The 26,355-nt window shown below is 39.5% G+C and overlaps 1 protein-coding gene across 1 annotated transcript in view; it reads left to right on the top strand.

Moving 5' to 3' along the window:
- The window catches only part of enox2 (ecto-NOX disulfide-thiol exchanger 2), a 123,461-nt gene that overhangs the window by 11,326 nt on the left and 85,780 nt on the right, over positions 1-26,355 (top strand). Inside the window, exon 2 of the mRNA XM_085363490.1 lies at positions 18,193-18,339. Coding sequence (XP_085219616.1) covers positions 18,193-18,339 — 147 coding nt within the window. The remainder of the gene's footprint in view (positions 1-18,192; positions 18,340-26,355) is intronic.

The raw sequence follows: 26,355 nt of genomic DNA, 5'->3' as shown, positions 1-26,355 counted from the left end.
GTCCAGACATCTAATGACAAATGATAGTGTGGCAGCATGGCATAGACGGGGATATTTTCAGCCAAGACTTCTCCTTCATCTTTGGTGTCAGACTTTATCAGTGTTGTTTGTTTTACCCACATATTATATGGATCATGAGTGGAGTGCTTAAAGTTTATTTATAGTTTATTGCACATGTTAAAAGCTATGGTTTGTGACTTCACTGTCGCACTCAGCCTCAAGCCAGTTGGTTCTTCCCAGGGGAGAGAATCAGAGTAACTCACCATATGACAAGATGTTGTCCACATCTTGATGGTAATGCAGTGATTCTGAAATATTTATCTGCAACCGAAGAAGGAAATAATACTTGTACAAAGTCAAAGTATTTATTTATTTACTGTACTATAGTATTAGGGCTAGTATTTAGTTTCAATTTAGGTGCAAATTTTGATAACTTTATCCCAACTGTTCTGTTTTTTTCAGTTAGTTTCTTCTTTCTTTAACTGCAACTTCTACTTACTTTACTCTGATTCTTTTCATTAGCACCACACAAGGAGTGATAAATGGATCAGTATCAGCATTTCTAACTGTCAATAAATTAAAAGTCTAATAAAAAGCAGAGATGGGAGAAGCAAGTATCACTCAGAAGTAATGCATTTCTTGGACTATTTTCAGCTACGGGTTAATATGCATTTTAAGTAAGTCATGTATATGAGATTGGTGTGTTACCAGTGCACTAGTGTTGCTCATTTATGTGTTGTTGTGAACACAAATAGGTCTGGTTACTGAAGATGGCTATAGCCGATCAGTTAAGAAAGAAATATTTATGGATTTTGATCTTAGTTTTTGTTCACAGTAAAAGCTATTTAAAATATTACTGAGCATTGTCTTTAAAGGCTGTGGTGGTTTTGTGTATGTTGTGAGAGCAAATTTGTTTCCCAACTTGACGTCATATTAATTTCTGTTTGTTTATTCATGGTCGTAATTAGGTGACACATTTTTTCTATGACTCAGATACATGCGTCGCCATGCAGGCGCACAAGATAAACAAACTGAAAATCTGAATTGGAAAACATTTTTTTAAACTTCTTTAATTTTATTTCATTCATTACTTAGATTTAACTTAGTGCTGGTCTCTGTGTCCCTGGATATTTCCACATTTAATCTGTATTCACTTCCTGTTATTGACAAATGTTGGACTGAGTATGCCCTGTGATGCACAGGAGGTGGACATGTAGCCTGCAGGTAAACAGAGCTGTGAGGAAATAAGAGCTATGCCCATGGTGGAAGTGTTCCTGTGGGCAACTAGCTGCTCAAGTCTCCCCTGAAGCAATATTTTGACAAAGGCTTTTAAAGAGCCGAGCTGTCAGCTTTGGCTTCCTGACCAGGCCCTCATTAGCTAACACCACCACCAAAAGAACAGGCTGATAGAGACGCCTCCTCAGCAGCACTCGAGAAAATGCCTTTCTAACTGCAAATTAATTTTGAATTGGGGATTCATGGGCGAGAACAAGGTGGGGAGCGCTGGTGAAGTGGGCTTCTCTGTATGAGTGACGTGTCACACAAATTCTCATTAATGTGGATCTAGCAGAGAACTTAATCCCCAGGAGCTGCTTAAAGGTAAACAGAACAGTATGGAGATTAGAAGCTGACATTTTTGGGGGGAGATCCTGTGCATTATGGGATTCCTGTGGGATTCCCGCTGGATGGGAGTCAGTTTCACTATTCATTACATGACTCCGACAGGACAGGGGAAAAAATCATTGGGAACCTAGAGGACAGGAATAAAGAAGCTGTGTGTCTCTTGCGGTTGCTGGTCAGTCACTGTTGAAGATTGATGGCTTCATCATGCATCTGCAAACTCCAGATGCCATCAGTGTATTCTAGAGTGACCTGATAAAACCATATGCGCTACTTTTAAGTTATCTTTAGTAGTTGCCAAATGCAACACGGACTTGGGGATAATTGCCTTTCACAGATGTAAAGCAGGCAACAAAATGCAGCCTGCTGAAAATCACCTTTATTGAGAAGCGCAAGGTGCCGTGAGATGATAACATATCATTGAAATCATTATATTTCTTAAAGTCTCTCAGTGCCAGCATTTATTAATGCTTAGCGTGGACCTCTGAGGAATTCAGACCAATGGTATGGAACTGGTTCTTATGCAGACAGAGTTCAGCTCTAGTCCATCAGAATCCAGAAATAGCTCTGGGACAGCTGCTCTGGGACGGTGTTGATATTAGGAGGCTTTGAGGTATTTAGAGGTCTGTCCATGTTGGGGTTTCACTAAGACAGGTTCTATATAATGAAAAGTCTTTGCTAATCTGTCTGTAATTCTTCCACAAATCATTGGTGCATAAGTAGATTATCTTGTCTATCCCCTAAAATCCATTTACTATTCAAGTTTTAAAATCTAGAGCCTTCTTCCCAATAAGTTTAGGCTGCACCTGTTTGAATGCCTGAGGTAATTTAATGTTCCACATTAAAAACAAGCAATGCTAATTTCCCCTCAGTAATCTCTTGTTTGACATCCTTCTCAGCAGCCCTGTTTATAAACTAAACAAACCTATCGAACCCATTTACTTCAAATCCCGTGCATGTAGTGCCGTGTATAAAAATTCTGATTGGGTTAAAGTGTAATAGTCTAAGTGTATGGCTATTATTTTGTATGATGAAAAGTACCTTCCTCATCATGGCAGATAAATATTTATCCCAAGATAGACATTGTTGTTCGTGTGACTTTGAATTAAAAGAAAAGCAGAAAAAGAAACAGTTGTGCCTGCATGGAATTAGAACTACAACCCAGCCCTATTAATATGATTGATTGATAATACATTGATTTTACATCAATGCCATATTGAATGTATTGAGAAGAAAGCTACTTGGGTTCATCTTGGTGTCAAATATGTATAATTCATGAATTACACAGAAAAGCATCAGAGATGGAAAGAAAATAAAACGCAGTACTGGGTGTAGACAGAACCGTGCAACTGCTTCTTCACTTACATGAGTCCTCTATTGATCGAGAAGGAGATTGCAATTGATTGAAAGTCTGAAATCACTGAATCACTCCAGTTAAAATCAGGCTTCTCCTCTTCTATTTCAATGATAATGCATTCTGCACAGCACACGAGTAATGTTCTGTGGCAGCCTGGCAAGTTTATCTTTGATGAAAATAAAGGTATTAATCACAAATTTAAACCACCTGCTAAATACTCTTTCAGTCCGCTTTGTGCCACTAAAGCAGCTCAGGCACCCAGAGGATCCTTCCTGGGTGAGGTCCCAGTGGATCAGGCTTGTTCCGCCGCAACCCGTGGATGCTTAATCAATCTGGGGAATTTGGAGAAGAGGTCAGTGCCTTGGGCTTTTCTGCAGGCTGTTCCAGAGCAGTTTTGAGGTGTGGCAAGGTGCCTTGATCTGCTTTTGCCAGATGTTGGTACATGTCAAAATAACATATGCATGAATGCTAAAATCAAGTCTCCCAGTTGAGGGGGAGGGGTTTTCTGCTTTATTTTATGTAACTTTAACTGTCATTAACATAATCTAAGGCACATGTTCAGTGTATTAGATTTGTTAATGGATGCACTGTATGTTTTAGATGGAAGTGGGAAGCTTTATTCATTATAGTGGTTGACAGGCTCTCTGTTAGGCTTCGTTGCCTCATCTATAGTTGCATAAATGTGATCTATAAACCCCTAATTGCCTTTGCCTGATTTCCTCTATGGCTATCGCTTTTACTGTCTGCAAAGGTCATTTCCTGTCCCATATCTGTATTATTCATTAGGGAGGCTCAGCCACTGCAAAAAAGGAAAAATACTGGGAGGATATTTGCAATATTGTCATTCAGTTTATCCGTCAAACTATCGAAAGCAAGCTGGTCCCTGAGAGATGGTTTGAATGTGCAAACAGCTGGGAATGTACAGCTGACTTCAGAGGTCAGCAGAAGGCTATCCAGGCTCTAAAGGCTGCTGTGAAACATTTTTATGAATCACCTCCTGCACTAGGTCAGAATTAGAAGAGAAATTAGAGATGAGCCATGGAAGTTTGTGTCTGTGTGCAGCAGAGACTCCCACCTACCTTATTTGGTACACTTGTGAAATATAGTGCAATATAGTATAAGAGGACCTGAATAAAACTAATTAATCTGAACTGTCGTCTACTCGCAGTTTAGCTTGAGTTAACATCAGGGGACGAAAGCTCCTGTTGGCCAAAGGCATCTATAAGAAGTAAAAGTCTGAAAAGTTACTGTAATTAACCTGTAGAATGACTGTCAGTGGTGTACTTTGTACTTTCCCATTGTCGTGCACATTTCAGTGGTTTTCTGTAATGTTACCGATCTCCGACCTGTATCCCCATGTGATGTCTGTGTTGTGTGTGTAAGGTCGGGGGGCGGGTCCATTCCACTGCAGGGCGACCTGCATGTGGCAAATAAAGCTGATTGATTGATTGGCTTGCAGCTTGTCACCTGGTCTGCTTTTGGTTGTTCATGAACAAGGTGTCAGTTGATTGTTGGCTTTGGGTCGCCATTGCTCGCCCTGTAGCTGCTGTGCAGGTCTCCGAGGCATGCAAATCTGCTGCTGCCAAGGACTGTGATGCCCCCGGCAGTTTATGGTGGAGGCTGCAAGCCGGCAGGCATAGGCGATTATCCTGGTAAGCCAAGCTTTAGAGCAAAAACACACCCATAGTCTGGGCCTAACTACAATGTATTTGTTTTTCATTTGAAATTTTCAATGAAATCTTATTTATTTGTTTTGCATTAGAAATTAAGAAAGTACATGGTGTTTAAGATGGTGAACAATCATGCTTATAATCCACATTTACAACATCTGTTTTGACAGTTTTAAAAAAAATGATGACAAAGTCCAAACAAAGCAGAGCCTTTGATTCCTCCAGATTTCTCAGTTGCAGCTCATAAAGTGACTGGTGAGTGTGACGGAGCATGGACCTCAGCTGCATTGTTTACACATTTCCCATAAGTACTGTTAGAAAAATCAGAGCGACTGACTCAACATATGAAAAAAAAAAGTGTGGCAGACAGCTCACTGTAACTGAATCATGTATACATGTTTTTGGCAATGAACAGTTTATGAAGCAGACTTTTTGAAGCTGATACTCTCAATAGTTTTTTCTCATTTTTTTCTCCATTGGTAAACTTAAATTACATAGAATACAGGATTTACTTGTTGTGAAGTTTTTATATTTGCAAAGTGCATGAAAGGAAGGTGAGCTGATACTCTTGGGGAGAAAATGAACAGATAGCATGGTTTATTTACAGGCAGTTTTTACAACAACTACTTAAGGAATATTTCTTAAAGAAGTTTTGGCTTGTGCGCAAAGATGCCAGCCACTTGTTGGCCAGGGAGATGAGCAATGAGTAGAAACATCTGACAAAGTAAAGCTCCGATCAAGCATCAGTGGGTAGCAACACAGTTTCTTCTGTAGCCTAGAGATCTATAGACTGTTGTGTCACTATTTAAACTTGATTACTATAAGGTTTATGGTAATCAAGTTCATGATAATAATGTAATTTATGGGGTATGTGGAGTCCTAAGGAATAAGCATATCTCAAGTTGTGAATGACAAATCCCTACATTCAAAAACTGCCCAGTAACCTGAGAAATTGTTTAGTAGCTAAAATACCAACATTATGGATTATTGTGGATTTTGCTCAAACTGGCTTGGTAATACAAATAGTTTGCCTGCCATCCACTATCACTCAGCTACAGCTGGCCAAAGTGACACATTTACCCCCCTCTTGTAAAGACAGATGGCAACAAAGTGTCCTCATCAGCTGAGTATTTAGCAGTGCCGTCAACATTAAACCTGTTACTACTGTAAAATTGGCTTTATTCCATCATCTATCTTATTTCCAGCATTTTTATAAAAGGGTGTATACATCCTTTCTGAAAAACACTAGCTAATGGTGTACTCTTGCCATCTCCAACAAAACTTTATGCTTACTATTCTTCCTGCGGTGGCATATTTTGTTAGTGAAGTTTGCACCAGGGGTCACATTAAAAAGATGATTCACTTTGGCCTTTGTCACAGTGTTTCTCTCTTTTTAAATGAGTCAGAGCTTATCTTTAGCATGCATCAGTGGAAACCCAAGGCATTTGAATAAATCAAATAACTCACAGAGTTCCTAAGTGGGTGTTTACTTGACTGAGTGCAACCCATTGTGACCCCGACAGCTCCCAGCCTCCCCAAATTAAAACAAAGATGTTTTGCGCTCTTGTGCCCTACTTCAGCTGTTTTCTTTATTTGTGCCTCAAATATCAGCGTGGCAGCATTTGGAAGAGATTCTCCCTGACTTGTTCCCTGGTCATTTCAGAATGAGGTTTCTCTTGCTCCACTGAATAATTCCTTCTGGCACGCTAAAACCCTCTTTTCCACAAACACCTTCTCTCGCATTTGCCAGTGACAAAACAACAAGAGACTTCAGACAATGAGTGCTGACATTTTCTGCCACAGTCCATTAGCACTCTCATGTGTGACTAAATACTGTTTTGGTTATTTTTGCATTCACAGCTCCAAATGTTAGAACGTCTGTACTGAGTAAGGATAAAACAGCACACAAATTCCAGACTGTGCGGATGACTTAAATGTGCAGTATCATAGCATTTTATTTATTTATGTATTTGCTCTGCTGTGAATCCTGGTGTTGACTTTGAATCTGTAATATTGTTGGCAAACAAAACACACACCTTGTTTTGTTTTTTTTCACTCATTTTGAGACCATTTTTCAGAAGAATTTTTTTTCTACCAGGAAAAAACTGATAATTTGTTCCCATCCAGTCAATGGAAAATGTCAGATAAACAGCTTAACGACTATATAACGGTATATTTGCACCAACAAGGTGATTCCCAAAGAGTTACTAGCCAAAAAAATGGCTTATCTGGCATTGGTGTGTAGTGTGTCCTTAAAAAATAATCAGAAACTGGACAAGTTGAGCATAGAAGTGGCAGACCTTAAAAAAAAGAGACTTCTCTACTGCAGATGAAAGTATCTGAAAATCATATCCTTAAGAAATAGGAAAAAAAAAACAGCAAAGACCTGATGCAGGAATGAACAGAGGTGTCTGGCTCTTCAGTTGACAAATCCACAGTTCCCTGAAGCCTCATCAGAAATGGCCTCGGTGGAAAGGTGGCTGTCAAGAAGGATGCAACAAAAAGAACCGGGCAGAAGTATGTCAAATTACACATTTGGACTGAAATTGGTGGTAACAGGTCTTATAGAGCGATGAATCCAAACACTTCTGTTATATTCTTAGCATATCGCTGTTAAAATGTACGGAGAAGTTCAAGGGAGAAGTAGACGGTAAGCATCCACGGCTATCTGTAAAACATAGAGGACCTGCAGTGGTTTGGAGCTGCATTTCACCCACTGGTGTTGGGGATTTTGTCAAGATTGATTGAATTAGGAACACAGAAAAGTACATCAGATTTTGATCCTCCATGCAATACCATCTAAGAAACATTGAATTGGCTTCATTTTTGCAGCATGACGATGATCCCAAACACACTGCCAGTGAAGTAGAAGCATACCTGAATAGAAGAACACACAATGGAACGCCGTCAGTCATGGATTGGCCTCCCCAATCCTTCGGGAATCCTGGAGAACTGTTCCTGGAGGTTACAAGAAAGCTTGCCTCAAAACTTGGTGTTGTTTCTCTAGAGCTTTTCCCTTTTTTAGCAAAACTAAAGAAATGAGGAATGGCTCAAATCTCTCGATCGATCGATCGATAGATAGATATTTTTTTTCCCAAAATGGTGACAAAATATTACAGTGAAATTATACAACAAAGTGTTGCTAACGGTTTTCAGCAAATTAGTTTGTACAAAAGGTCACTGAACCACATTTGAAGCCCAAAAAATGTTTCATGCTGTACTGAAGGGACACAAAGGCAGAAAGCCTGGTATGACAGGGAGATTCAAGACACCACAACCACAAAAATGGGCATAATGGGACTGACATTCACACAGTGTTCCCACGAAGTCATTTGTAAATGGGAAAAAAGACACTTTTTTTTTTTTATTTCTACATATCGTCAGATGACTTTGCCTTTTCTTTTTTTCTGACACCTTCAAACCTATTTTTAGTAATGTCGCTACCGTCATAGATCAGAACAACTATTTTTGTCCGTATTCATATTAAATGGAACAGTTTCCCAGAGCTACAAAAATAAAACTTGAGTTCTTGTAAGCCATAGTTTAAATTCAGATTACGTTAACGTGATATTGTGGTTATGGTTTAACTAGATGCTTTTCAGATCGTTACTACTGGATTATCTTTACATAGGGGGTGTGGCAAGTGAAATCATTTAGCAGTATGTCATGTCATACCATGGATCAGTAGATCTGCAATAAGAAATTCCCAGCTGTTGAGTTTTTGAACTAGGACTCAGACTGCTATGTCTTTTGGTGGCAGTTGTAACAGCTGAAAGTAAAAATTACTATTGCTTCTAATCAGCGGTTATAAAACGGCAGAATGTGTGTCCTACTGGATCGTGATCAGCATTAGTCCCCGCTCTGAGGATGAGAGCAAGCTGGACCAGCATTTAAAGCTCCGACTCCTGGAGAATGACAAGTAGCCATCTGGTAATTCTCCTCTTCAGACCTGTACGGTAGCTACATCCCAAAATAGCATCAAAGGCAAAGAATTGTCTTTTGAAAATGGGCTGTTCTGGAGCTAGACAGATCTCACTTGAATTGTCACTCAGGGGTCTGATGCAGTTGGACACCGATTCAGTTGCACTCATTTTGTCATTTCAGAGAGGGAAGAGAGGGGAAGCTGCACGCACAAGACAAACAATACAAACAAGTGTGGAGCACTTTTTACAAGTATTAATTGACACACAAGGGAATAAGACTTCTTATCTACTCTTCTTGAAACCAAGTACCGCCTCTGGGATGTTCTGAAGAGTGCTGATGAGGTGTGGGTGTGCTTTTCAAAAATGTGCTTAACATGGTTTCCAAAGAAATCTGAAGTTGTGACGCCAGCTGAGTCAAGAAACTAATTTTTTAGGACGGTTGTAAGTTGATTTAGGCTAATGATTCTCATTTTCGTGTACTGCTGGCTGCAGGGCCCGAACTTCCATTGTATTTTGAACGTATTGCCTTTTTTAAACAGTAACTTGTCACTATTCATTTTCTTTATGGATTATTACAGACATCGGCTCTATCTCCTTTGATTAATTACTATTCTCCAAGTGCATTTAATCAAGAAACAAATTATAACCGCTTTGTAAGAAATACTGTCTATATGGAAGCCATCACGATGGCCTTAGGTTACATCAGTATTCAATGAAACTGAAAACTTTCCTTTGAAAATTATTGCAGTAAATACTCCAGTGACCCTTTTACTTAAGGCAAGCAAGTACAGAAAATTGAGGCAGAAAAGGATTCAAATGAGAGAGTGAGCTTGAATAAGAGATGTAGTACTAGGTTGTCTCTAAGCTTTAGAGAGTTTTGTCTGAGAGATGATCTCTGGTCTTTGGTTCTTCGGGGGCTTTGCGACAAACAATAACATTAACAATGCAGGAATTTAATGACAGAACTACTTAGATTTTCATTTTAAAATAAACTCTGACCTCTTTCTCTGGTATTTCTTCCTAGTCTCCATTTCCTGTGCCTAATTTATTCTCTTTTCTCCTTAGCTTTTAATTATTAATAAGGCTAGATAATGGTCAGTTCCTCCAATATGCAAAAGTGATATAGTTTTACATGGACAAAGGCTACTGAAAGAGAAAAGTTGGACTTGTGCAATCAAAGGCAAAAAGCTAGAGAGCAGGACACATCTTGCGGCTTTTAAAAGCTTTTGTCAGCGCTGGCAGCTGCTTATCATAAATCTCCTCTGTCCTCTGTTTCTATCCTTTCCCTTGCAAGTATAATATATACTCGGGTCTGAAACAAATTATAGAGCAGCAAAGATTTCAGAACGGACGGGATAGTCTTTGCAGGAATGAGTCAATCCTTGCTATTAAGGAGCATTCATCTTCTCTGTACATGGTGGCAGACACCAACCAAAGTGTGCATTGCTAATGAGAGCGATCTGGCAGACTTCTTCATACTGCACAAGTTAAGATCACTGTGAATATTTAGATCTCACAAAATAAACCAAATCTCCTGATGTGACCTCGGCACAGAATGGCCATATAGCGGGTTGAGCCAAGTATGCTTTAAAGGTGACCGTTTTCAGCCAGTAGTGTCCAAACTCAAAGAGCTCTACGTGTGCCATTGTTGAAGTGTGTTGGAGCCAGCGAGCGTCTCATTACTCAGCTCTCTGGAACACAAAAACACATCACCATAGGCTGGATGGTTTTCCGACAGACTGCTAATAGCGTTGACGGCTGTTTAAGGAAAGGGTGAGTGTTTCCAAAGTCATTAGCATATGAGTGCCAGTGCCAGTCGTAATGCATGCCACGCCGTAGTAATGATACAGCAATTGCCTACATAGCCAAGATATCCTTAGTAGTGGAGCCTAATTGTTGATGGCTTGATGTGGCCATGCCCCACATGCATTAAAGTATCCTGTCTTTCAAAGGAGCGAACAGATGGTAAGGGCTTAGACATTTTGTGGCCTCGAGGACAGTAGAAAAGAACGGGTCTCTCGGGAGAAACCTACATTTTAACTTCATCGCCTTTTTAGATTTATTTGACCAATGTTATGCAGCGGTCTCAAAGGACATTCCACATGCATGAGCGTGTGTGTATGTGTGTGAGCTAACGTGACCTTATCAGCTGCTGTGTTGTCTCGTTAACACACACGCATGCACGAGTGCACACGCAAACAACCGCATGCACTGACTGCATTGCAGAAAGGGCATAGGCCTCTGACAGCAGAAAGCGGATTAGACTGCAAACCAAAGATTCTTAGTGAGTTTAATGGAATAGAGATGAGTGGATGGGAGATTTAAATAAATTAACCTTCAGTGAATCCCTTGAGGCTTGGAGAATGACAGAGGGGGTCTGAGGAGGATTTTTTTTTTATAAACTTGCTACTGATTTAATGAATAGTCATGACATTATTACAGGGAGCTTGTACTCCTCAATTTGAATGCAAACTTGAGACTGTTTGAAGCACAGCTCAAGTGAGCACCGCAAATATGGGCAAACGCGTAAATGTATTTCCCTCCCTAAACACTAATAACCTGATCCATTTTTTGCCACAGTTTGAGCTCCATATGCCAACTTATTATTAGTGTTTATTTTGCATGCAGAAATGGGTGATGTTTATAAATGCACTATGAGATATTCTGGCATCTTTTTAAAATGTCATCTCAACATCAGGGAATACATTGACCTTTACTAAACTCCCAGCCATAAGAACATAATTCTTTCTACGTACTTATCACGATATTAACCCTGATTGGTGTCTCTGACATTTACTTAAAGATGCAAAAAGCTGAATATCCTAGATATCATTTTTTAGGAGGATGCTATGATCACTATAGCCTAATTACCGTACATCTTTAAACTGCATTGGCAGTTTAAACTAGTCTTATTTTTGTCTAGTTAGCAAAAAAAGTCTTTTAAATGTCTTTTTTTCTGAGCTATGTTGTTGAAGTGTCATGCATCTCGCTACTACACCCCCAAATCTGTAGGGAATGTAAGTGTAGTGCGCAACCACAAGGTCTGTATGCTGAAACTTTGTCAGCTTCAGCTGTAAAAAAAGGGCTTTTCTAGAATGTACAGTAAGGTCCCATAGAGCACATATCACACTGACTGTGTACAACCAAGCGGATAGATTACCCAGCGGAGATCTTCCGTCTTAATTTGACAGGTCTCCATGGAAACGGGCGTCCATAACAGCATCACGTACAATCCCCAGTTGGTAGAAGCCCCCTTGGGTAACGGTGTCACTGTGCCCTCCATATTCACCGTAATCAATTTTCTGCCAGACTTCCTCCCATCCCGCCTTGAGTTGCTGAAGCTGCGTCAGGCCAGGCTGCTGTCTTAATGGCTTTTAATTGCCTCTGGTTTTACCTGGATGAAGTCTGTCACTCCTGATCAAGAACGTGACTTAAAACACCTCGAGAGTATTCATGGTGATCAACTCATGTGTGCGCACAACACCGCAAACTGACAGAGGAAAACTGGCCCCTCAGGCGTGCGAATTCAAAACAAAACCCAAGTTTTCATTAAAGCTTGAGTTTGGGAAACTTGTCTCGGAGATTACGTGACAATTTGTTTTTGACTGCTGCCGTAGCTCGCTTAAAATATGAACTACTGTGTATTGCGTATGCGACAGACTAATAATATTTTGTTGTTAATATTTTGGGGAAAGGGTGAGAAACATACCCTCGGTTATTAATTTTCTGTCAGAAAACACGGTTGTACATAAAATGATAATTTGTTTTTCCCACTTTGTGTGGAGTGCTTGTGGTTTTAACTGCTCTTTGTCTTTGCTATAAATACACAGGAAGTGAAAAGCTTCGTTAATGGTCTCTTGAGAATACCACAGCTGCTTGCCGTTCTTTGCATCCTTTGCTAAGCCGTATCAGTCAGACACCTTGTTTATTCATATCTACAGTCAGCTGCCTTTTTAGGAAGCTTGGAGCTCGTGTCCAGTGAGTCCAGAGCCAGAATGTGTCCTGATGGACACACAAGACGGGATATGAATAGAGTAACATCTCATTTTATTGTAGTGTCTGATCTATGCACAAACCCTTTTTAGTGAGTGCTAAGTGAGGTCTTGTGGCTGATCACTACCCTTTCAGGTGACTGAAGGTTAATTTGGGATCCTGTTTGTAGACTTGCCAGTTGCCAGCAGAAATGAGACTTATAGCCTGTGACTGTCACATTACTCTGACCCACACTCTGCCAGCTTTGCAGTAAGTGCAATGAAGCATGATTCAAAATATTACCACAAAGTCACTTTGTGGGCTGCATTATTATATCGATGCTTATGTTGCCTCTTGGTAATGGAGCCTGAACTCTTAGGCCATTCTTATAAAACTTTCATACCTTTTCTACCCTGGCACTTATTATGCACGTGGTCTGCTTCACTAGTGTGTCATCAATATAGACAATATAGTGTTGACTATAGTGCTAAAGCATTTTGTGTATTGATTTTAAAAACTAGTGGCGACAGTATGGCCAAACCTGTCTCACAGTGTTTCTTTAACATTCTGGCAGCTTCACTGTATATCACGGCATTATTAGAAATGGTTTTTATTATTATATTCAGTTAAAATAGTTGAATGTCAAACAATGCAATGCCATCATTAAAAACTTTCCAGCAAAGAACAAAGACAGAGAATCATTTAGTTATCGAGCAACGTTGCATTTGTGTTCCAGGTTTCTTAAATGTGAATGTGTGGTTTCAGTGGAGCTCGAGCCCATCACAGCTGTTATAGGGCAATAGTTTTGGGACATCCTGGACAGGTTGCCAGTCGGCCTCAGGATCAACACTAATAGCTAGTTCAGAATCACCAGTTAACCTAACCCCATGAATACCTTTGAAGTGTGGGGTGAAGCTCACAGTGACATCAAATCAAATCACTTTTATTGTCACATCACATGTGCAGGCACACTGGCACAGCACATGCGAGTGAAATTCTTGTGTGCGAGCCCCACAAGCAACAGAGATGTGCAAACACAACAACACAAACGAGCAAAATACAAGAATGGCCAACCTGAAACTAATAAATATATGTACAATATATAATAGTGTATGCATTTCTGGATGTGTATACTAAATATTTTCCTGTGTGTGTGTGTGTGTGTGTGTGTGTGTGTGTGTGTGTATATACACATTTTTACAAATTAAATAGTAAAAAAAAATAAATAAATAATAATAATAAAATATATAAAATATACAGAGTTGAATATGTGCAAAACAAGTGGCATTTATATACAGTGTGGAGTGCATAATGTTGAAGTTCCAGTAGTGAAGCTGAGGTGTCTATGACGTGTTCAGCAGTCTGATGGCCTGATGGAAAAAGCTGTCTGACATAGGGAGAACATGCAGTTTCCATACAGGACCTTGTAGCTGTGACCTCTTTCCAAACTGTGACGCCAACTTGGAATTCTGTTTAAACAAAACGAAACCAAAAAAATGACCATTTGGTGTCCTGTGATGAACTGACAACCTATACAGTGTGTACACCGCTGGCTATCTGAATAGAGCTGCCCGAGCCTGCCTCTCCTCAGTTGCCTCCACCAAGTCTTCTGGGGATGACACCAAGGAGTTAAGAGTAATGTCTGTAATATCTGCAGTATGTGCCATCCAGGAGGCATTCCACCTTAGCTGGGTTCTTTTGAAATAGCCAAAGAAAATAAGAAAGAAGTCTTGGTTTTGCTTCTAGTGGGGCAACTGCTCTGGGTTTCCCCCTTGCTTCTCACCACAGCTGGGTATCATGAATATGTTTTCTTTTTTTAGAGCATTAGGTCTGTCGGATGCATCCAACTGTGAGCTCACAAACTTGCAAAACGGAAGCAGTGTATGGGGAAGGTGTTTTTCTTGTTTCTTTGACCAAAGTGCATGAATCTGCTCCATCTCAACAAGACAGAAAAACACACAGATCTTTATGCAGCATTTCCTCTTCTGGCTTTTTTTGTGATGTTCAGGATTAAAAGTTGTTTTTCACCTGATCTGATAGGCGAATGTGCTCAGCCACTTTAAACGTCCGATGCAAATCAGTGGAGCTGAAAGACGCTTTGTTGACAGTTCGGGTTTAGTAATGCAGTGGATTAGTCAGAGAAGCTGATTTGTTTCTGAGGTTGGGACTGTGTTAATGGAATGTGCCACCGTCTTGCCCTTTGCCTTGTTCAGATGGATGAATGTCCAATAATCTACATGGTCTCTGTATTTTCTCTGCTCTAGTTTAAAGACTTCGCTGCTTGGGTCGTCCCCGCACTAATGCCCATCCTCGCAGTGGTGCGCTGATGCACATTTCCTTATGCTCTGCATTATTCATATCCACCAATTGGTTTATTAGCTGATATTTGTTCGATTAAAGGCTACAAGAGAGTTATGCAAACGTGTTAGGAAGAAAATCATTACAGCTCAGTGCGCTGTCTTGTACTTGAAAGCTCATAGGTTCAATTTCCATAGCTCCCAGTGACTTATGAAGTGTGATACAACTAGATGTAAGATACAACTTGTTTTCAACAGTGTCAAATTAAAAAATAGGGCATTTGTGAAATAAATAGTCTTATCTAATCTAATTTCCTAAATTCCTTAATTTGTATAACCATTAGTCTAAAATCTCAAAGCTGATCAGTGTACTAAAAGAAAATGAGTAAAGCAGGCTAAACGTGGGATTATGGATCACATTTCATAGATTGTGAGGTAAATTATGTGTGAGTTTAATGAGCAGTTATTGTTGTAACTGCTTGGATCCAGCTTGGTTACTTCCATGTTTTGTTTTTGTGTTGTTTGTTGACCTGGCTCAACTTTAAAATAATCAGCAGAAACTGGCTCGCATTCTCCCAAGAAACTCACAATGTAGACGTACTACCTTGTTTCAATTCCAAGGCAGTTCAATGGTGTTTTAATGAGCCACTGACTTTCACTGTGCATTCTAATGGTCCTGTGCTTTCCTGGCTCACTGTACCATTAATGGTGCATGTTGTTAATTCATTCTTGTTGGACGAGCAGCCCAGAGTCATTTGTGATATTTCTTTTGTATTCCGTTCTGAGGCTCGAAGTCTCTGTTTCATTTCCTCGGTTTACTCTGCAGCCCTGCTGTCCATCTCCTCCCACCCTCCTGGCATTTATTTTCTTCTCCCTCTGGGGAGTGATTCTCCCCGACATCGCTACACGCCCTGGCCAGATGTTGAAACTTAAATACGCCATTCATCAGCCCACAGACTCAAGTAGGGGCGATGACCCTGGAAAGACATTGTTAGTATACAAAGCTCACACACTCACCGCCTTTACTCATAAATTCTCTTCCCACCCTGCACATTTAAACCAAGACATTTCTGGTGTGAGTAACTGTCCAATTTCTGGTTCTGAAAATGGCCTCTTGAGAGCTTAAACTTCAAAAACAAGATTCTAGTGTGTGATTAGAAATGAAGATTTGCAGCCAAAATCTTTTTCATTGAGGCCGATTTATTGTGTCCATTATTTTCTCTGCAGTTAATTCCAGAGTAATGGTATCATTCAAGAGCCAGATAAGTTACTGAACTTGATTTAAAAAAATAAAAAATGTTTAAGTCCTTGGAGCATTCTGTCATGAACTCTAGATCAAATAAAATCAACAATTTGAGTGCCACAGATTTGCCTATTTTCATTCACCTTTGCACCATATTTTCAAGTCCTTTTTTTCCGTTTAGGAACAAATCTTGTAAAATTGTTGGAGAAGCTCACCACTGTGAGCTAAAGTGACGCTCTTTCCTTCATCTGGAAGGGCAGTAACACTGTAACCACTGAAGCTTAGTGGTCAGTGTTCAGTGCTGCTTCACTTTTTCCATAACTACTCTTTGCCTTTCGCTTGGGAACTCACAAGCGCATGACTAAAAGTCTCATCTCTTCAGATGTAAACTGTTGCTGTTTATTGGTGACAGAGTTAACATTGGCAGAGGAATGCATTTATTTCGCTCTCTGGACGGTCATCTTTAAAGACGTGACAGATGGATGTTGAATAGAGATTGACTTAAGAGGGTTCTGTGCGTGCGTGCACGCTCACACACACTACTCAGACCGACTGTGCAGAAAATACCAATGCCTAAATCTGAGAAATCTCCCATGCACAGATTTAAAGTATTTTAAGGCCTCGTTTCAGGTTTTATTGCTGGAATTGCAAGCATGGCATTAACTTTCTAACAGACTTTATCCTATGTTTTTTTTTCTGGTTTTTTTCTTTGTTTGTTTGTATGTTTGTTTTTAACTGATTGTTTATGTAACAGAATGGGAGTTTGCACACTAGATTTATAAAATTCAAGGGGAAATTTGGTAGTTCTCTACTTTCCTTATTCTCCTTTTTAAAGTGAGGCTTGATCTATCTGTTTTTCTTTGTCTATGTCAGTTGCTAGTCACATAAAAGCTACTGGTCAATCTTGTTGTTGACAGATTATAGTCATGAAAGGTTGAGACACAGTTGACAAAGGTATCAGTAACCTCATTAGCTGTATAAGCCTTAATTAAACCACTACTTCAAAGCTGCATCATTAGAGCATCACCCTGAAGTCTTGAGTATTTGATGGGCTAAAAAACAAGGCTACAACAGTTTCAGTGCACAATTTAAAAAAATAAAAAATGAATGTCTATAGCTACTTCTGAGTTTGATACAAACTGATTAGTCTCTCAGACCTGTAATAGAGCCACAGTAAAGTGGGGTTTCTGCTCTGTTTTGCCATGGAGGGAAAACAAATCTGAGCTCAAAGAAGTGTCATGAATTTTTCATGAATTAAGACGGAGTCTCTCCAGGACCCCACTCTGAATTATGAACTAATGCAGCTCTTAAAGAGCGCAGAATAAGTGATACATTCATTAGGACTTGGGGGGGAATCTCATAATAATTTAGTGATAAATACAGATTCATTCAAGTGTTCTTACTGTCTCGTATGATCGAAATAAAGATGCTAAGGAAAAAGCTGTCTTCACCACACTGTCTTATTTTTACTATTAGGTTGTGGCCTTGTTAAAACTGACCTTGATTAGAAGAGAAGGAAGCATTGCACATACCCGTCTGCCCAGGCAAGCACAAAATATTGATTCATATGTCAGGCATCCAGTGTATCGTTGTCTATTTTTGCCTGCAAGTGAGCAACTGAAACGAAGACCTAGAAAATAAAATCCCATATTAGTTTTGGTTTTGTTTTCTTAAAGAGCGAGCACATTTTAATTAACAGCAATATAAACCTTGGCTATTTGAATCTCAGCAGAAATACTAATTTATCAGTGTAGCCCAGTTGGCTTTCTAGATTGCTGTACCAATGAGAATGGGTTTTATCAGCCTGATTAGGGTTAATTAATTTAAGTGTTATTCCATCTGCTATTGACTGTAGCAATGGTCTAAACTGATTACATTTAAAAATATATTTTACAACTTTTAGCATGTAAACGGTTTGAGTCCAGTGTGACTCGAAGATAGTTGAACTTGTTTTGCAGTGTCAGGCCCAAAACGGGAGCATTTTTAGTGACACTCTTTATATATGTCGTCCACTTTTTTGTAATCTCATTTATCTCACATCATTTTAAATAAACGAAGAGTCGTTATTTAATTGAATATATTGTGGCTTTTGTTTTTGTCTGTTTTGCAGGACTCAACGCTTTGCCTTTTGATCCAGCAGCCAACAACGACCCTCTTCAGTTCAACGGTTCCAGCGGACAGCTGGTGACCGACTGTCCTCCCTTGGAAAACACTGCAGAAAACAGCAAGAAGAGGAAGAGAGCCAGCCTTCCTCCAGGTACTAACAGCAGCTACCTCACAAGTTTTGCACCACTGCTGCAGGATTGCTCTATGGTCTCAAATCCTCATTTTGCCCTCAGCCATGTCAAATTTCTAAATGCAAGAGTTTGTAACCTCAAATGGCGAATACCCCCCTTCACTTAGGAGTGCTTTGATACAACAGTTATATTTCTTACCTTTCTCCCCTCCGTCTTCCTCTACCAACATCAAATAAGTGCAATGTGAATTGTTGCATAATCCTATTATTTGGCGGCAGTATGGAAAAGAGTAGCTTAGTTCAGTCTTTGTTGTTTTCGATTACCTTGCCATGTCCTCGGGCTGTGGTTGTCAGGCCTGTTTGGAGGTCAGGCAGCTGCAGCAGAAAAAAAAATGCTCCGGTGAGATTGTGTGTACGCGCCTGACTGTCTGTTACCGTGCCAACACAGGCTGCCAATCACAGCTCCAACACAGCTTCAGTTTTCTCACACAAACACTGAACACAGGGAGGGACACACTGAGAAAAGTGCACACGCGTGCATGCGTTTATGTGAGGATGTGCTATAATTAAACAGTAATTTGAGTAAGTGTTGGTGTTTGCCTGGTAATGTGTCAAATTAAAAAAGGACTTTCTAATTAAAGAATTAAAGAAGTACTGACTAATTAATTGCTTTGTAAGTAATAGAACAAAAAGGCCCTTAAGACAGAGAGGTGTTGTTCTGTGAGCTCTGCTTTCGTGGCAATGCTAATTAATACTTCACATTAGCGCAGTCTTAATCGACTCTTCATCTTTTCCTCACATCTTCACATGAACGAGTCCATGACTTGATGGCAATTTAATTTTAATTCGCTGACCACGCTAAACTCTAATTGGGCAATGTATCTTAGATGATTGTAGAAGGGCGGGGTGGGTGTGTGTGTGTGTGTGGGGGGGTAGTGAAATTGACACCACATGTTGACATGTGGGGGAAATAAAAGAAGGTAGCGATCGGTAAAAAGCCTTAAATTAGAAAATGCACCAATTACCAAAACACAATGCTTTGTATTATTGCAGGAGTTTGTTGGCTTAAGAGAAGTTGGCTTAATACAGCTTTTCAATTAAGAAAAAATGTCTCAACTGTGTTACAAACCTCCTAAAATTGATCTATACAGATAAGTTTATGAAGAGAGCATGTTGTGCAAATGTAAACAAACATGGAGCTTTTTCTTTTGTTAGATTCCAGTTTCTTCATGATCAATGAGCTCTCACTTGTTAGATTTCCCACAACAGCAGTGAGAACCAAGTATCCTACGGTCATAATGTCATTAGTTTAATGTGAAATCACTCTGTCAGTATGACCGTGCATTCACAGCAGAAACTGAGAATATTTAATGCATTGTTCTGCTGTCATGTTTAAGTCACATTAGACGAGGCAGAAATGTTCAGTATATTCAAAAAGTGCTCAGAGCAACAGTGGTAACAGTGTATAGAGTTATAGTTTTACGGTTACAGTATTTTGGCTCTGTGTAACTTGGTAATTCTGCACAAAGTTATTTATAGTATTATATTTATATTTGCCATTCTCTGAGAACTTGGTTTCTCCAGTATTACATAATACAAGGATGTGATCTTATACAGCCTGGGAACTCAACAGCAAGTGGCCTCAAGGGGCAATGGACAGTTTTTCAGAGCTTCCAGTGTAACCAGAGGATATCCTGGTCGAGAATTTCTATTTCTGCCTGTCAAAAAAGCAAAAGGAGATTTATTTATTTTTCTCATCCAGCTGAAGGGCCCATGAGCTGATGTGGTGGTAAGGCATCCATCATCCCTCCATCCAACGCTCTACAGTTCACAAGAATCATAAGAATAAGCCTTATTCTCCCACATGGGAAATTTGTCTTGGGTAAACGGTGCTACACATAGCTGGATTATGCAAATCCAGCTATGTGTTCCTACAGCATTTTCCTACGAATGCTGTAGGAAAATCACCGCTTTTCCTACAGCATTCGTCCGATTTTTTTATTTATTAATTTTTTTTCTTTGTGAAACTCACCTGATGAATCTTCCTTCAAATTGTGCCCAGGGTTAAGATCGTATAAAATGGAAAAGTGGCTGTTATTTTACGTGTGGATGTCCATTTTCATAGGAATCTCAACTATTTTTAGAGTCTTGGTCAGATTTTCTGAAATGAGATTCTAATTTGTTTCGGATATAACACTTGCAAGCTTCCTTGACTCCTCTATGGACTTAAGTCCTCATTATTTTGTGCCGTACAGTCAAGCAGTGACAACAGAACTTGACACTTTCTTTCTGTACTTGACACATTACAATAATCTGTGAGTTGCAATGGATCATTAGCTACTTTGTCATTCTCTAACCAAAGGTTGCTCAAACATAGTCTATTTTTGGAGATTTGATCTCGTATATTACAGTAATACTCAGTAATAATTGTTAATCATCAAAAGAACAGTTCTTAGAAATCACGAGTGTGCGTAAATTTCAGATTGTAAATAATATAGAGGACTGATCGTATTGCTATATACCTTTTACCAGTTTTTGCCATATTAAGTTACCTGCTGAAGCATTATTGCAGCACCGCACTAACATTGTACAGGAGCAGCCCACATTGTGTTGAAATTCCCAGTAATTCTTTTTTATGATCTGTCATTTACTTGGTGATATAGAGGAGCACTGGTTACCTCTTATGTTTGACCTCATCCCATTGTCTAACCTGTATTGACACTTCTTCATTGACTTTAAGTGTAGGGGTCTTTGCATTGGAAGTGTCTTAGGTTGGTGTCTCTCACTGAAAAGGACCCATTCAGCGTCAGACTGTCTTTAACTAGTTTCTTCTTCTTCTCTTGACTTTTAACGTGATTCTGTTGGACTACATTGAGTCCAAACTGACAAATCACAAATCTAGCTGCCCCATGTGCTATTCCAGAATTAAATTGGCTACAAATTAGCTTTGACTTGGCCTGGTATGACCTGAGTCTGTCAGTTATTTCTGCCTTCTTGGTTGGAGCCCTTGCAGGACTAGCAGGTAAATGGTGGCCTAGAGCAGATGGAGCTGTGAATTTATCGGCTTCTAGGGTTGGATTCTGTCTGGCTTTTGATTGTCTTCACCTGGTCAGGTCCTTGAGCCCTCTGAAGCACTGTGACTCATTAACAGCTGTATTGACTGAGTCTTGTTCAGAAACTCAAATAGAAAGAGTTTTCTCATTACATGTACAATTCATGGTACTCTAGTGGCATTATACAGCAGCCCCCTCAAATGTTACACAGCAGAATTGTCTTTCACTAACTGATTTAAAATTTAGGGAATTAACAAATGAACTAACTGACATGAGAAATTGAAGTCATCACAGATTTGATGGCTTGCTTTGGAAAGATTTCATTTTTTCTGATGACATTTCTTTAAATCGTTAAATTGCCACACTAAGCAGACAGACACATAGGGGATGGAGCACTCCTCTCTTGTAAACAGTCAAAAAGTAACATTTGAAATTGAATTGATGTTCTGTGGACTCGGCCTTTAAATAGACACAGTTTGTCAGAGTCACTTCTCTCTCTGACTCGATGTGACTAACTCCATGTTTTTCTCTGTGCCCAGTAAAATTTTGTTATACTTTATTTAGTTTTTAAATGAAACACTAACGCACTTTTTCCCCAGCGACCATTCCCTCTATAGTTCGACTACACACTCAGCCACCATGTTTGCTCTTTATTTTCTTAGTCTTCTCTGTTTATGTGCACCCACTCTGTGCGTGTGCCTATCTTTTAACCATCCATAATAAGTGGTGCCTTAGGGTTAGCAGGCGCACTGCACGGATCTTCCCTATACTGTTTGTTATCAGTTTTGCAACACAGCCAGAGATGCCCATTTCCCCTCAAGTCCTGCTGTGTTTAAGCTGCAGGTGGCGAAGAGAATGAGATTTTTTAAATGATGCTGCTCCTGTAGTGGAGCAGTTTTACCCTTTTATAATGAATATAAATGTCAGTGTAGTAGCAACTGCACATGTTACATTGAATTATGTCGTGCCTGTTGCGCATGTTAATGTAATAGTAATGATAATCATAATTTGTGGAGCAGTTTCCAAAACAGTTTTGTGTGATTTAAAGAGAGCCAAAGTTAAAGGCATTCTAATATTTTGTGATGTCAAACTAAAACTGAGTTAACAAAAAACCGAACAGCTGAAGGGGAAGATGGAAATCAATTTTATTTTTTAAGGTATTTCTGTTTAAGACTGTCTGTCATTTTTCAGGCCTTAAAATGAGGGTTTCCTCTGCTGTGGGGAGGCCCTGTCAACTCTGGTAATGAGGTGTGATTTCAATCGCAGCGCTGTGCCTCCAGCACTCTTTAACTAACATTCTTGATCTCATGCAGTCTACAGTGTGTTAGTGAGAGTTAACACAATACTAAGAAACACTCCTACTTAAAGGACTTTGAATTAAATGTGTTTTCATGTAACCCAAATATGTCTGACATGAGGACAAACTCGTAAAGAAAGGACTATTTGGATTGGCGAGTTTAGTTAGCATAGTTTGACATCTGTATGTCCGCTGCAAGCAGTGTGTCTGCTCATTGCAGTAACAAATAACTTTGTGTGGAAAACGCTCTTTGAAGGAGAACACTTACCCTTTGGCTGATTGGGTTTCAAGCACCCTTGTAACAAGGTTGGTTGACTGGGAAAAATATTGAAGTGATCAGAGGGGAGGTATATTTTCAAACCTAAGGCCATGCGTGTGATTTTTATCCGACGCATTTCCAATGCCTAGATTAAAGAAATGTTTTTCTTTTTATTGTTTTTTTTTTTTTTCATTGCATGAAAATCAATTAATTAAATTTCAACACGAATGCCATTTCACTAGCATTGTTTTAGCCAATAAAAGAACTGTGCTCTAACCGATCCAATCACGTATGCATTAACCTTTAGTGAGAAAGGAATTGAATAGAATCTATTGATTCTGCAGGAAAAAGGTTAATGCCATTTAGCCAAGGAAAATAAAAATACATGCTGCGCAGGTAGGTAGTGGTAACAATTGTCAGACAGCTTCTGCATCATAATCTGAAATATAGCAGCAAAATTATATGGACAGTATATATTATTGTATCCTAGTGGGATGTTATTAATGTTAAAAATGTTATTAAAATATATGTAGGTCTGACTTCTTTCTGTTAAACATGTATCCTACCTTTCTTTTATAGAGAGAACTTTATTACATATATTAAATATTCGACATGTGCAGATTTATCTATACAATCTTGCATCCTAACAACCATCAAATGGCTCAGCAAGTTTTCATATATACTATTTATACAACTACTGTTTGGAGAGGTTTCTCAGTTTCTGTGCCTCGCTGTATTCAGTCTTCAGTCTCCTTGAGCCTTAAGCTGAAATCGTACCTTTTGATGTATGCATATCCACACGGATCTATCTGATGTAAAATGCATCACCTGCCCGTGTCCACAAAGGTTTGGACGCCCATATATGTATGAATCTATGTCCCACTGTTAATACATGCAGACAGGAAGCTCAATATAAGTAGGAGTGCTTTGTAGCTTCCTGAGCCACCAAAGTGTTAGCTACAATAAAGATATGTTAAAACACAGATTTATTTTTTCCTGTGGAAGCAGGTGCATCTCTCTCATGTTGCTGAAGCTTGTCTAGTCAGTAAAAAAGAAACAAAAAAAATGAAGGTGTCCGAGCTATAACGGTAAACCTAGCTCATCTCGTCATCTGCGCTGGCCAAAAAAATGCCTGGACTCGACTGCTTAACATAATGTGACGGATGTATTTAGGAGAGTAGTGTTGACTAACCCGATGTCGTAACGTTTTTTTGTCATACCATTTAGCCAGTACAAAGTCTGAGCGTGTAGTTCACACCCTGTCTTCTACTGTGGCCTGCTCGTGATAAATGGTTTCCACTCTGACTGTGTGGAGACTGTCTGGAGCTCCAAAACACCAGAAATAAACTTCCGTTCAGTAAGCTGAATGTTGAAAAGTGCTTTGTAATAGTTTTGAGAACTACAGGCAGTAGTATGCCTTTTTGTGGCCCTTTTTGGTTGTCACATGGGAGGGTAATGGATTTGAGTATAAAAGATGTAATGTGATGTCACTGACCCACCACTGGTAGGCAAAGGGTCTATTGGAAAGTAAATTCTGTAATGGGCTACTCAAGCTGTCGTGGATGACAGTCCATTGAGATATATGATATATTGAGATATATGTCATTGTCCTGTAGAGGTGTATGTGTGCGGGTAAGCTGACTTGCATGGCGCGTGCTGAGGTGGGGGCAGATCTGCAGCGGGATGTCAGTCTTTGTGATGCCAAGGCCACACAGAAGATTTAGAGTGATGCTGATGGACTGGAGACACTAATGACAGATTGATGTTAAAAAGAACTCATTAAGAGATTAACAGGATGCATGCAGCCATGCAGGGGAATTAAAGTGTAATGACTTTCTGAGTTCTGAAGTGATTGTTCTAGATTGAGCAGCTGCAAGTTTCTGAAGACAGATACTCTACGCACAATATCTACAGAGTATATGTGTTTTAACTCCAGGAGAGAATAGTGATTGAAATGCATGTTCAGCTCCTTATTCTTCTGGGACTCTTCTATTTCACTTGCAAAATAACAGTTTAGTTATCTCTACTCCTGCTGAGGGAAAGACGGAGAGTGCCATTGTGTCACTGTGAACAGTGTGTTCTTGCACAGTTATGTCAAGCAGCTTTTAGTATTTAGGAAACTGTTAATTACAGCAGTTCCAACAAAAAGACCACGTATACAAAAGCGTCTGATCCAGGTAAACGTGCAGTTTCTAGATCTATTCCACTGATGATCGTCGAGCAAGAAAATTAAATTGATGTTTGTCCTCCTTTTTCCTTTTCCCATTTGTCATCCTTATATTTTTTTAATCATGCTGTCTTGCTCCCTGCCACTTTTCTTTCAGCTGCAGTGGTCAGGGATTTAGTGCCATTTCACCCCATCTTGCAAAGCCTGCAAACATGAGACCTAAATAATTCAGTGCCAGCAGGCGCTCAGCTCTGACGTGTCTCTAGACTTGCACTAAAGTTAATGGTAAAGCCTTAAGCAAGGTTCAAGCTCTGAAAGTATAAAAACAGAAATATTCATTTGGCTGTCATTTTTGTTCATGGTCAAAGCAAAAAACAAAACAAAACCCAAAAACCTGCATTGCTTTGCAAATGGTCCTCTCGGTGTTATAATTCGTGCAGTGTAACAAGAAAGGTGAACAATTAGTTGCTTCTTCATGCCTCGGCCTCGGGGAAATGACCAAATAAGTTTTATTTTGGGGCATTTTCCCATCCTTATAATTAGTCTTTTCTAAATTGATTTCTAATCAGCACATGCTCTGCAGGCTTAAATTTTAGAGTTTAGCAGTGAGCTACCTACAGCCCATAAAATGCTCAGTGTTCATTTTGGTATAAACTTTGATAAACAGTTAATTGATACAGAGAGAATATTTGATTTGGGAGTATTATTGCATAAAAACAACATAATGCTTTATCCAACATGCTAAATGCATTGGTTCTCCTAAAGCTGGAATAGACAGCATTTATTGGCAACACTTGACAATAAACCCAAAACATTTTCGTCATTATTTTGAGAAAGAACTACGCTTCTTCTTCTCCAGTTGGCTCTATTTTTAGGATTTAAAAAAATCTAGGCCATGACAGAAAACGTTGGCCAGTAACAGGTATTTTCAGATCTCGGCAGAGACGTACTATAAATTAGCATAATAAGCTGCAGCAAGATACATGCTTTTATAGACCGTAAGCTACAACAGTAAGGTGGTTAATGGATTCTCCAATTAACAGGCAAGTTATTTTCCCCCAAACTCAATACACTAAAAAAATATATGCTTCTCTTGAATTTCATGCCAGCAACATGTTTCTAAAACAGGGACAGGCGCATCAAGACGCTGGAAAACCAATTATTTTGCAACAGGTCAGCAGTGTGATTGGGATGTTCTTTTTTTTATATACCCAGAGAGACAGAGTCTGTCACAAGTAAGGATGGGCTTTCGTAAGCAGCA

The sequence above is a fragment of the Diplotaxodon limnothrissa genome, linkage group LG2 (assembly GCF_057381915.1).
Source record: "Diplotaxodon limnothrissa isolate DT_005_m linkage group LG2, D_limnothrissa_male_GT1.1, whole genome shotgun sequence".
Classification (NCBI taxonomy): domain Eukaryota; kingdom Metazoa; phylum Chordata; class Actinopteri; order Cichliformes; family Cichlidae; genus Diplotaxodon; species Diplotaxodon limnothrissa.
Note: the sequence above shows the minus strand (reverse complement) of the source record. Positions and strands in the feature narration are given on the sequence as shown.